The 13,526-nt window shown below is 44.1% G+C and overlaps 1 protein-coding gene across 1 annotated transcript in view; it reads right to left on the reverse strand.

Annotated features, from left to right (window-relative positions):
- LOC146809305 (lactoperoxidase-like) overlaps positions 1-13,526 on the reverse strand; it is a 193,112-nt gene that overhangs the window by 153,253 nt on the left and 26,333 nt on the right. Inside the window, exons 4-6 of the mRNA XM_085614335.1 lie at positions 12,393-12,495; positions 7,116-7,291; positions 6,003-6,126 (exon numbers count right to left, since the gene is read on the reverse strand). Coding sequence (XP_085470461.1) covers positions 6,003-6,126; positions 7,116-7,291; positions 12,393-12,495 — 403 coding nt within the window. The remainder of the gene's footprint in view (positions 1-6,002; positions 6,127-7,115; positions 7,292-12,392; positions 12,496-13,526) is intronic.

Below are 13,526 nucleotides of genomic sequence, written 5' to 3' on the forward strand. Positions count from 1 at the left end.
CAGTATCAGATGCATCCCTCCAAGGCCTAGATTCACAAAGATTTAGTGTCTGGTTAACGTTACTTTTGTAATGCTAACCCGACGCTAAACCTATCTGGGGATTCACAAACTACCGCTAATTGGTATTAGTGTTGGTTTGTCTAGAAAAGTAATACAAAGCAGCGTGAAGATCTGCTTTGCATTACTTTGCGTCAAGGGTGCGTTACGTGGGAAGTACATGGGCATTCCCATGCAACCACCCATAGAACCAACGCCTAAACTCAGGCACGCGCCCTAGCACAATGGCGCAAATGTGTGTGCCTGGCGCACGGCAGCTGAAATCAGCTCCGGTGCTGGGGAGAGGGTAGGTGAGTGCCATATCTCTGTGACTATGGTGCTCTTCTGCGCTCTCCCTGTCACGCAACGCGGCGCAGCCTCTTTGGCGGCTGTGCTGCGTTCTGAGACAATTTTCTGAACCTGGGCACCGTGTGCATTTTTAAGCAAATTTGGTTCAGTGAATTATTGTGCAGTGCTTTAGAGTTTAAGGCTGGATGCGACCTTCAGTTCTCAATCGGATTTATATTCAAGTTTCAAAGGCTAAGAAGACTGTAGAGACAAATGGGAGGAATGGAATTGAAAAAAAGGAAACATGACGGAAGGAAAATCTGACCATACAGACATAAAATGGAGGGGATGCATAAATAAGGACCAATCTTGTTACGTTATTGTAGGCAATTCTATCGGCTCCACTTCAGTTTTCAACCTTCATGCTTTTTATGTACTTTTAGTTTCAGATTTCATGGAAGAGTGAGGTACATATGCCTACTTCATCCCTTGTATACCGTTTTTTAAATAGTACGCGCCTCTAACATGTGCCGCTAACATGTGCACAGTACACTATTGATAGATATTATGCCTAATTTAGGTTAAGCTTACTACTACATGAAAACTTTTTTTTTGTATAATGCGCCCACATGTAAAATGTCTATTACATAATGACTGACTGCTACTATAGTACAGGGGGCACATTTTAACATGTATTAAAAAGAACTGCTATGCCAGACATTCTTCTGGACATTTTTCCTTCAGGCAGGTACACTTCTATATTGGTTAAACATTGTATGAGTGAAATGCTGCATCCTTTATTGCCAAATGTTAGATTTAGAACACATTTCTTTAATAGTGAAAACAAGGGAAAGAAATCTGTTCTGGAATCAATAGCGGACAGCATATATGTAATAGAGTTTAATCAACCATCTCCACAATCGTACCTAGTAACCAGTGTCTTTTTTTGGTGCGAATTTTCCATTGTTACCTGTGTTGTTTTGTGTAGAAAATTCCACAGTGTAGGGGCCCTAGCTGTGACTGACTTTCTCCTTGTGCCTTGGCTGTGGCAGGAGGACTGAAAGACTCCTGTAAGATCTGCTGAAACTGTGGCATAGCTGGCGGCCGGTGATTTGTCAGTGACTAACAGTGTCTCAATGACTGTACTTCTGAATATTCGCACCATCAATACAGAGGCATACTAATATTGAGGACAGAATATCAAGGGGCAATATTTCGAATAGTAAGTTGATATAGGGAAGTCAAGATTTACTATTCCTAACTCCAAATTGACCTATCTTGAAGACATATCTACCACGTAGGTACATATATGTGGAGTAAGGTAAAGAAAATCTAGACTTACCTGTCAATATTTTATTTTTAATATTCTGTCCTCGACATTCCATCCCATTGATATGTTGATTCGATATTCGTAGGTCACTTCTGACACCATCCATTGGACACAGAAGACCGATGAAAACCAAGGGTCAGGAAAAACTTCTAGTATGAGGTGTTTTGTTTTGGTTTGGGGTATTTTGTTTTCAAATAGGAACTTTATGTGTCTTGATTATTGCAAAAGAATAAAAATAGGCCATGGATAAGACTTTTGTGAAAATCGCTGATGAAACATAGCCTATACAATGTTATAATGTTGGCTGTTGTAGCATTGTACCTACTACAGTATTTAATATTATTATTATTATTATTATTAATAATGTATGTAGCGCTGAATCACCCCAAAGGGGGTATCTCTGTGCTTAGGCTGGAGTGCTGCAGCCAGACCCAAGGGAATCAGAAAAGATGAGTTTTCAGAAGCTTCCTGAACTGAGAGAGACTCTGGAAATCGCAAAGATGGAGGGGCAGCTCGTTCCAGAAAGCAGGGGCAAGATGTGTAAAAGCTTTGCCAGCCTTGCACGCATTTTTAATTCTAGATGTGCAAAGGAGGAGCTTGGACCCAAATCGAAGGGGCCGTGAGGGGGTATACTCGATAAGTTTAGCAGATAAGTAGGAAGGCCCCTGTTCATTAAGGGCTTTAAAAACAGTGCAGCCTATCTTAAATAACACCCGCTTTCTCACAGGGAGCCAGTGGAGTTTTTTGAGGAGGGGAGTAGAAGCCGTTCCAGGTGGAGCGTTTGCTACCAGATGGGCAGCCGTGTTCTACACAACTTGTAGCTTGTTTAAGGCGGCTTCGTTGGACGATGCCAACAGTGCATTACAATAGTCCAGACGACTTAGTACTAGGGCTTTCACCAATGCTTTTTTGGTAGAGGAAGGTAACGGGGGAAGTAAACTGAGTGTGTAGAAGCAGGTGCCAGCAGTAGTAGTGGCATGAGCACCAAGAGTGAGGTTCTGGTCGATCCTGATTCCTAAATTCTTGGCCACTTCCTTAGGAGACGGGGCATTGCCCAGCTCCTCTGGCCACCATCTGGGAGTCCAGCTTATAGATGCTCCTCCAAACAGCATGATCTCCGATTTCTCGGCGTTCAATTGGAGGAAGTGTGTCCTCATCCAGGCAGCAATGATCTTCATGCCTTCAGAAAAGATGAGTTGTATATCAGGTCTGTTTTTATCAAAGGTGAGGAGGAGCTGGGTGTCGTCCACGTATGAGATGGGACTGAACCCTAAGTTCCTCATACATTTGGCCAAGTGGGTAACATAAATGTTAAAGAAAGTAGGGCTCAAACAAGAGCCCTGCGGTACCCCCTTGGTGGTTTTTGATCGATAGGTCCCCAAAGTAACCGTCTGGTTTCTATCCGTAAGAAAGTCTGTCAACCACTTCAGTGCAAGCCCCCTGTACTCCAATGCCCCGAAGTCTCTCCAGTAGGATCTGGTGTGAGATGGTGTCAAATGCTGCTGATAGGTCAGGCAGCACCAGAAGTGACACATGACCATTGTCCAGGGCCATTCTGATGATTTCAGTTACCTCAATCAGAGCGGATTCGTTACTGTGCTTGGCCTCGAAGCCTGACTGGGAGACATCAAGGCAGTGAGAGGTTTCATCAAAGTCAGACAGATGTCTGTTTATGTATTTTTCAATAAGCTTGCTCTGAAGGGGGAGCAAAGATATGGGATGGTATTTTGAAAGCTCAGTTGTAGAGATCTTGAGATTTTTATGAATGGGTACAACTTGAGCAGCTTTCCATTCTAGGGGGAGTCTGCCTGTACTCAAGGAGCTATTAAGAATGGTACAGATGGGTGTGGCTAGCTGTGCGGAAAATATGGATGAGATTTTAGCAGAAATGATATCTAGGGGAGAACCAGATTTAGTTTTGGTAAGGAGAGATTCAACCTCTACCGGATTGAGAGGGGGAAAGCAGTGGAACTGCGAGGTATTGTTAGGGGAGCCAGGATATCCTGCTGAAGAGTGCGAAGAAGTTTCATTGGACGAGATAATTTTCTGGTAGATGTCTTCAATTTTTTAGGTGAAAAAGGAAGCTATATTGTCGCACAGCAACAGTGAGGGAGATTCCGAAGTTTCGCAGGCTCTTGGATTCGTGTAAGACTTCAGGATCTGAAAGAGGGTTCTAGAGTTGTTCCCAGCTTGCTCCAGTTGAAGAGTGATGTGTAGCTTGTGGGTGGATTTAATATTTTTATGGTAGGAGGACAGTGCGGCTTTGTATCTCTCTTCATCTTGCCCACTGTGAGAATGTGGCCAAATCCGTTCTAGTTTTTTACATAGACTCTTTTCAAGACTTTTTGTAAGGCTGGGGAGTACCAGCCAGTGGGTGTGGGTTTAGGGGAGTGAGTCTAATACAAGCCTGTCATAAAGAATTACACTTTTAGATGACGAAGGAGTAATATTGGATCAACGAACAAACACGTTGCAAACCTTACAACATTGTCATATACAGTCATTCTGCATCTCCCCTTGCAATTGACAGGCATGTATGACCAATTTGGGAATTCTGAAGCTCTCCATGGATTGCTGTGAGAGACACATACAAAGAAGCCAACGTGAAGCTGGAGATGAAGGAGGAAAAATGGCACATTGGTTGTTCTCCAGTAAAAGGAGTATAGAAATATTTATGATCCTCTTAAAAATTACTGAAGACGGATCGATGTCATGCAACTTAGTTTCAGTTGGAAGAATTCAAATACACAGGTCTGTGGACAATGTTTCTCCAGAACAAGGCTTCTTAAGTAAGTCATTCTACAGACTCACTTACAACCATAGTCGCATGCTTCGGTTAGTCATTTCCTTCCCCATCGCTAAGGTGCAGAGGGAGGAAACGAGCAAATATAATTTGATATCTGCCTGTGCAATCCAAAAGTTATGTTCACAGGTCTCCTCTTTGTATCAAGAAAACATGTGGGTGGTGCAGCCCGGAGGCAAGCAGTGTACTTGGGGGGACAATTGCTAGTTAGTTAACCTAATTTACAACAAGGTCACTGTTCCCCTCAATGCAGAGCTCAGATTCAATAAAAAATCTTGGGCAATATGACTGTCCTGATGCATGTTGTGCTCGTGAATATTATTCCAAGCTGTATTGTAGAATGCTTGTCAGTTCCAACTTATATGAACTGAGAAACTCTTTGCATAATGCGGACTGTGAAACCACAGGTAGCACCACCATGGCCACACTGTTCACACAAAAGTAGAGAACAAATACACGGCAAGACATCTCCAATTATGCCTACATATTGTGGAAAAGAAGTGTAACATTGGAGAACAACAGTTGCATAAAGAGTGAGTGCTACCATTTCAATGGTTTATGCAGACCCAGTTCAACAAACTGAAGCGGGACCCCCCTCACAGGTCAAGAACCTATGTCAAAGATCAAGTATCCAGGACCATCTAGTGGCACAGGCTGTGTTAACTGCTTTCTCTTTCATAAACAGGGCAGCTTTTCTTTAAAATTTCTAAATACATTTTGCAGCACCCATATGGAGACCTAAAAAATCCCAGGGCCTAAGCATTAACAACCTTTCTGCACCTAGCTCTCCTTCTGACAACTCTAAGTGAAGGTTGTTTGAGATACCACATTACCACTGAGGGACTAAGCCTACAGTGATAACCATCCGGCCTGAGCTGTGGTTACAGTGGAGCGGTGACAGAAGGGGAAGGATGCAGTGGCGCCGCTAGGGTGGGGTGGGGTCCATCCTGGGCGACACTCTGTGTGGAGCGACGGAGGTAAGCAAGTTGTGTCTGTCGACTACCACCATCCCCCGAGAACAAGTCATCTGTCGACCGCCCACTCCCACCCCGAGAACAAGTCGTCCATCGGCTTCCACCCAACCCCCCCAGAACTAGTCATCCATCACCTACCTCTCCAACAATCCCCCTGCTCTTACCTGCACTGGGCGCAAACTTAAGGGCCTCCCCGGGTGGCACTAGGCCAAGCTACGCCACTGAAAGCATGTAGCAGAATTCAATAGGCCTAGTGTCACATATCTATTTAATGTAGTAGGAACATGAGCAAAGTAAGTTCTGACAACTGACTCAGCAAATGTCCAACACAAAGTGCTACAAGACACTGACTAAAACCTCAGACTTCAGTCTGGATCCAGGAAACAGTTCAGACTTTCCTCAATCTATCTGAAGCCTCCTGCCCTAATTCCAACCTGTAGGACTTATCATCCAACTTGTAACATTGATATCTTATGCATTACTGATTTCTGTAAACAAACTTGACCAGTGTCAAGAATGTGTGATCAGAAGCGTGCATAAGGCATCGGTATTTTTTCAGCTAAAGACTTACTTGTTGTTGCAGGCTCCGGTAATGTCGCTGTAGACAGCAGATTTGGGACATTGAATCATTCTGGTCTCTGAAGCACAACCACTCTCTGCAGAAAGGGTATCCAGCTGAGGTTTGCTGATTTCATCTGAAAAAGGACCCCTTAGATTTGAACTTTCCTATCAACAACGGATTTTAATAATATAAATCACAATACGTTCTTTCCTTTTCCTGCATAAGCAAGCTAAACCATAAGAGTTATCCTACTTTGTAGAGACTGCCCAGAACAGCCAGAACTATAAGGATTCTCCCTGACTGAAATATCCAAACACACACACACTCACACACACCCACACTCCCCCCCCCCCCCCCATTAGGCTACATTAAAGGGTTGCACTTGTTTCCTCGAGATGTTCCACAGTGGGGAGCTGCATGTTTTTTTTAATTCAATAATAATTAAAACACGCTTATGCTACTGGAGGATACTACATCCTGGAAAGGGAGGCGGTACAATATATGGGTAGTAGAGTTATTGGTGATTAAAAGCGTGGAGGAGGAGGTATGTTATGCACTTCATTGTTTATCTTAAACGGGGCGTGAAAAGAAAAAATCTAGCTCTCTTACCCAATCTTGCATCATCCAAAGTCATTAAGAATATAAGGTTCCAGAATGTTTTGTTGATGTATGGGTGGGTTGTTAAACCTATTATGACGTCATTGATTGCATGGCCTGTGTACATAGGGAGGTGGATGGTGTATGTGCCCATGTGCACTCTTCCACTGCCTGCCCACAGTAAGTGTGATATAGAATGTTCATTGCATCAGTGTGTTATGAACCGGGGATGGGGCAGTAGGCAGAGGGGTCTGATTTAATGACACCAGCTCTTTGTGCATCCTTATTTTTAGCAGACGTTTCCTGTCAAGGCTGCCTTTCATACAAGCTGTGTTACATGACTTCATGTTCCCAGGACATACATTGTTATTTTCAGATTCACCTTCTGTTTATATACTTTATAAAATGTAGCCTATTCTTGCATTTTACTGTGTTGGTAAATGGCTCCATCAAGTTGCTTGAAACAATTGACTGCATGAAGGGAACTGTTAAAACACAGACACAGAATGTTTTAATCAACAGTACCTGTTAAATTGAAGTTTTCACAGTTGGAGGCATCCAGCTTCATACCCAGGAGACTAATAATGTGTTCTCTTTTCTCAGCAACTCTGAGGGCATTTCTTGTACTGCCTGAGGCCTGCCTGAAATATCCCATGAGTTCAAATGGAGTAAAAGACCTGGCTCTCATGAGCTGTTTGAAACTGAAAAGAAAACATAATTGCTCATCTTTAATCCCACTGTCAGCAATTAGGTGCATTACAAATCTCAATGTTTATAGGAAAACAATAAATACTGTTGGAAAGTGCCCCTTTTTTACATGGTCACCCCCACTGTTTGCCCTATTACTGATGCGTTATGACTGAAGTTGCACTAGGTCCCTGCTAACCAGGCCCCAGTGTTCTTTCCCTCAAAACAAGGTAAATGTTCAATTGGACCCCAATTGGTAAGGACTTTAGCACCCCTGTAAGTCCCCAGAATTGGTACCTCTGGTACTCAGGGTATGCGTACTAAAGAGGGTCCCTAAGGGCTTCAGATTGCGTTATGCCACCCTAGAGGAACCACACAAAAACGACATGGAGAATGCCATTGCAGGCTGTGTGAAATGGTGCAAACTAACTGAAAACATGAATTGGCACACTCCCTGAATGCCCTGCCCATGCACACTGCATATACTATATGTAAGTATACAGAGCCCTAAGGCAGGGTGACATATATTATGTGTGAGGACATATTTGCATAAGCAGATATGCCCCTGTGATGTCTGTTTCCATTCCCACGACATCACAAGTGATCAGGAAGCTATCTTAAGCATATGTACTGAGCACTGGTCAATACAAGATACCCAGCTACATAATGGCTTCAATGAAAATAATGGTGTTTGGTATCAAACACCTCATCTTAATAAAACCACTCAAATGCCAGTGTTGTATTTAATATTGCATGCACCCAGAGGGCACCTTAGAGGTACCCCCAGAACTTACCAGTCTTTTAGTGTGTTGGCTGACTGGACTCTTCCAGCCTGCCACCACAGATGAGTTTCGGACCCCCTGCCCAAGATAGCCCTCACTCTTTGAGGTCAGAAACAATGCCTACTCTGGCAGGAGGTGTTTACACCTCGTCCTGCAGAATGGCTAGTAAATTAGCATGTCAAGACCAGAGGTTTCAAAGCTTTGATATGCAACAACAGCTTCTCCCCAGACCTCGGAAGTGCCACCACCTGGCCTGGGGCCTTTTGGCACCAGAGCTTGTGGGAAATTAGATAGTCAGAAGGCGTGTCACACTTACAGGCTCGGCACACCCCTAAAGTGGGCCACCTGAAGTGGACAGCTGAAGAAGGGTGTCCCCATGCAACAACAGCTTCTCTCCAGACTTCGGAAGCGCCACCCCCTGGCCTGGGGCCTTTTGGCACCAGAGCTTGTGGGAAATTAGATAGTCAGAAGGCGTGTCACACGTACAAGCCAGGCACACCCCTAAAGTGGGCCACCTGAAGTAGACAGCTGAAGAAGGGTGTCCCCATTTTGAATATACAGAAATTAAGAACTCTGGGTCAGGATTATACCCACTCTCCATAGAAAGTGGTCATACGGGGGTGCAGTCACCCCAGGGGTAAGCAGCCCATTGGCTACTACCTTACCCTCCACTTAACACCCCTAAATTATGTTTTTAGGTGTCCCCCTCACATCAGGAACCCAGATGTATCTACCTGATAACAGAAGGACAAAGAAGAGCCAACATTGCAAGAACCTTGGAAAAGCACTGAAATTGGCGACAAGCCCTGCTTGGCTGCTCCTCTCCTCCTACAACTGCAAGAAATGACTTGTCCTGACGCTTAACAGAGAGCCACTCACCTGCAGCTGCAGGTACCAACTGCACATATCTGGTAAATCATCTTGTGACCATCGGAACCACCGAGGGTACATCACACCAGGAAGAGGTCACTGTGGTTCCAGGAGCTCAAATCAATCACCCACCAAATTTGGAGATGCCAGGCCCTCCAGGAGCCACCCAGCACCAGTATCAGAGCACCTACTGTAACCAAGGATTGTTGCGTGTCCTGCCATGACACCACTGACATCAACCCACAAGCTGCTGATGAGGGATATAGGACCCATGAAAGCCTCACAGAGAGTGGCCCAGCAGTCTTGTTTTCGTCTCCTCTCCAGGTTAACTCAATTAGTGTGAGCCTCTAATTCAAGACACCTCAAAACTCCTCTGCACTGAGACCCACAGCCCGAGTCCAAGTAACCTGATGATGTCCCCTTGTCCCAGAGAACCTCAAGAGTCAAGCCCACCATTGGGTTCCACAGTATGCATCCCCAAGTCCCCATGTGCAGCCTTTCTTTTTCAGGTACTTGCCCATACATTTTAACGTGAAGAGCTTGAAGCTACCAACGCGACCAACACATCTGCACCCAGACAACCCAGGATAGGTAAATCTGACATGCTGGTATTTCTTGGACCTAGGCCCCTAAGCACCTTAAGTCCCAAAAGGTACTCTAAAGAACTGCTTGCAAGTAACTGTATGCAGTGTTTCTCCCATAGGATTACATAAACGCGTTCGAGGCTCATAGCTCGAAAAAACGTTATTCGAGTATTTTATTGAATTATTTCAAAAACCCATTACTCTGAAAGTACTTACCTGATTCCAATGATCTTGGTGTCTAAAATTATATAACAATCTGTGCTGTTTTTCTAAATTGGTCTTGGATTTCTTATTGAGTCTGTGTCTCATTTATTGACTCTATTGTGTGTAATACAAATGCTCTACACTCCCCTCTGATAAGCCTAAACTGCACAACCACACTACCACAAATAGACCTCGTAGAATTATCAAAGTAAGCCCTGTAAATCAAATAAGGGTCATCTGGACTAATTGTATGGTGCAACCCTACATTGAAACACTACATAAAAGGCCAGCTTTCTACAAATTCTTTACGTTACTCAAGTATTGGTTTACACAATGATGCTTCACTGCAAGAGAAATGAAAACGAGAGTGCATTTTTAAGCAGCATGTTGCTTGCTGTATATGATCAGTGAGAATTTGTTTTTATATGTATTGTATCATTCACAAATATTCAAATGTTACAGGTACCTCAGAATTGGGCAAATTTGCTACAGCTCATAGCCACATCAATGTACAATGGTTGGGACTTCCTTTCTCATCAGGGTCAGACTGGGACAGAAAATTGACCCGGACACCAACATAAAAGTGACCCCCATTAGTGAATCAAATATTTATAGAAGTGACCCACAGTTAAAAATCATCGAACTTTTGAACTTGTGAAGACACGCTGTATAGATGTTTTGCAAGGTATGGGAGGCTCTAAGGGGGTCACTACAATGAGCGTCTGACCGCCATTGCAGGTAGAGTGTGACCACCCGACAGGTAGTCTGAGGTCCCACCCACCAGATTATGATGCGACCACCGTGTAGGTGGTTGCAAACATCCCTTTTTCTATTTCGACTTGTGCTGCCGCCTAGAAACGGCCTGCAGCACAAAACGCAATAGAAAAAGAGATGTTTTTAAACATCCATACACCATGTGCCAGGCATCATGCAGTGCCTGGCACACAGTGCATGGATGTTTGCAGGGGCACCACATGTGCCCGTCTGACCCCATTGCGGGGGCCTATGGGAGACAGGACCATGCTAAGGGTGCCCAAAGTCACTTTCTGACAGCCTTTTCATGGCAGTCGGACCACCATGAAAAGGCTGTGGGAAACTCAACTGACATCCTAATCCCAATGGCAGTGCTTCTGCAGGCACAGCCTTAATTGTAGGGATTAGTATCCTTGAGCCTGTCAGAAACGGTGGTCTCTTCCCCCTCCCGATGCTCCCTGACTGCCGGTGTCATAATCCGACGGTCAGACTGCTGCCTTAGATGTCGGGCGGACAGCCACCGACGATCTGTCTGTGGTGGTCCGCCCAACATCATAATTGGACCCTAAGTTTGTGCTTGCTAAATGTAATGTTTGTGGTAATTTTAAGGAAATCAACAGTGAACACTGGCGTACCACACCATAAAACACACCACAACCAGCCAAAACACAGGCCCGCAAACTGATCAGTCAGACCAGCCCTGCAGGCACTGCCAGATTGCCCTGTAGGCCAATCCAACCCTGCTTCTCATTAGGACTTGTAATGTGCATCCCTATATTACAAGTACTGATGCTATATAAGTGTCCCACGCTCCATTTTAAAAGCAACTGTGGTACCTCATTCTTAAAAGTCTAAATGTATGTGTGCCTGGAGATGAGGTCTCAGGTTTGCATATGATTGTGCAGTGTGAAGCTCCTCAAACAATTCAAGGGTGGTACAGCTATTGTAGCTGCATAATGGGAGCAATATAAATTATTTATTGAGAGTGAGGGAATGTTTGTCTAAAGTGTGCATGACATGAGTCTGGTTTTAGTGTCCATGTCGTACCCTAGATTTCTGTTTATGTGGCCACATCATCATCATCATCCCATAGACGCCCTGACTTTATTGCTGCACAATGACATCATCAGATTGTGGGTTTAGTAGTGCACATAGAATGCTTCAGGGCCCAGATCTACTAATGTTTCATGCAACACAGTGTAGTATTCAAATTAGCTGCACTGCCTTGCACAAAAGCGAAAATAAAGCGTAGCTCCATATCTACAAAGATTGCCCTGCTTCAGGTGTCTTCCCATGTGCTGGCACACTAACAGTCTACCATATGCTGCTCACAACCACTCACCATGGTACAAAGGTGAATGTGTGCTGTTTATCGGAGGATTTGATCTGGAGGCATACACTTCCAGTGCAAATTCCTATGAGTAGGCAGTCTACGCAGATTTTCAAGCATTGGCTGTTAGCTGCTCACTGCACCATACATTCAACATATAACTTTGTTTTTTGAGAAATGAACACATTTCCCCTTGTTTGCACCTGCCTTATGAAGGCGTTCGTTTTTAGGCAAAGCCTGGTCTGCACCAAAATCTATGGGTGTTTGTGCTGGTCTGCCCCAGTGATGCCAGCTTGCTGCAAAGTGGTGCAAAGCAGAGCAAAGAGATTGTTTTGCGCTGTGAAAATGTCACGTTTACGCTACAAAACTTCAGCACGTGCCACCTTGAGTCTGCACAAAAGCGTAGTAAATCTGCACCTTTGAGTTTCTGCGCTATGACCTTCAGTTGATTCCGGTGGTCTTTGGTTGCCTATCCCTCTTCCATCATTTGAATCACCCTCCTCAGGGTGTCGACAGTGTTCTCAATATGGAGTGCCTTCCACAAATTCATACACAATCTGGATTCTTGAAAGAAAGTTTTCTAATGACTTACTTGGAGCGAGTCTCAGTGAATGCATGGTCCACCGATTCCTTAGCTTGTTTCGCTAGTCTCGGAATGGAGGAAACCTCTTTTTCATCCAGCAATGGTTGACCAGCTTTAAAGGGAGATAGGAAGTTTCAGAAAGTCAGAATTGTAGTCTATATAAATGCTAACAAATCCATGGTATAAAGTAAATCGCACCATACGTTATCGGGATATTGCAAGTTACTAAGCAGATTGTTGACCATGCAGAGGAACAAGGCTGAAGGCCACGTTTTATCAAAATATAAAAACATATATTGATGTGATCTACAACATCTTGTATTTGGTGCGAGGTCTTTCATTCTTTATAATAGATGACTATACCCACCATTGCCATACTCCTAACCCTCTTCTAAACTACTGCTCTCACAAAAGGCATCCTCCGGTTACAATTAGGTTAAATATTATTTATTTTTGTATGTATGGATTTAATGATTATTTTGTGGTTTTGTAGAGCACTGACATGACTCAAGAGTGACATAGCAAGAATAAATGTAGACTAAATCATTTTCAGAAAAGTCTGTTGGCTAATATTTGTGGTAATCTGAAGACAGATTTTTGCTTTCTGTGAAACAAACATATTAATATAAATCCCTTAATAAATAAATCCCTTAATAATTAGTTAACAACTGTATTTTTCCAGGAATAAAAACGTGGAAAGAACCCATCTGATAAGCTAATTGTCCCGTTGTTACAGCAGAGGTTGTAGGTCTACTCATTAGCTTCTCTTTCACAGAGTTGGCTGCCAGCAGGCACCACAACTGAACTGTAATGCGTTATTACAGTACAGAAGCTATGCCAGTCTATTATTACAGGCACGTGAGCAGTGGGATCACAACTAATCTCTTATTCACGATTTCACAAAAATGTAACTTTACAAAGTCATGAAACGCTGCCCGCTCACCGCAGTTCCATTGGATGTGCACCTGCAGCAGTTCACCAGGTGTTGTGCTGCCCTGCTGAGGGTATCTGGTTGCACACAGGGCCGGACAGGCCTTTTATTGCACTGGGCATAGTCCCCAGTGGGCTGGAGCACTTGGAGGTCCCTTCTTGTGCATGTCACTTTCCCCAGCTCCCTGAGGTTAATTGCAGCTTGCACGGGAA

This window comes from Triturus cristatus, chromosome 7 (genome assembly GCF_964204655.1).
Source record: "Triturus cristatus chromosome 7, aTriCri1.1, whole genome shotgun sequence".
NCBI classification, from domain to species: Eukaryota; Metazoa; Chordata; class Amphibia; order Caudata; family Salamandridae; genus Triturus; species Triturus cristatus.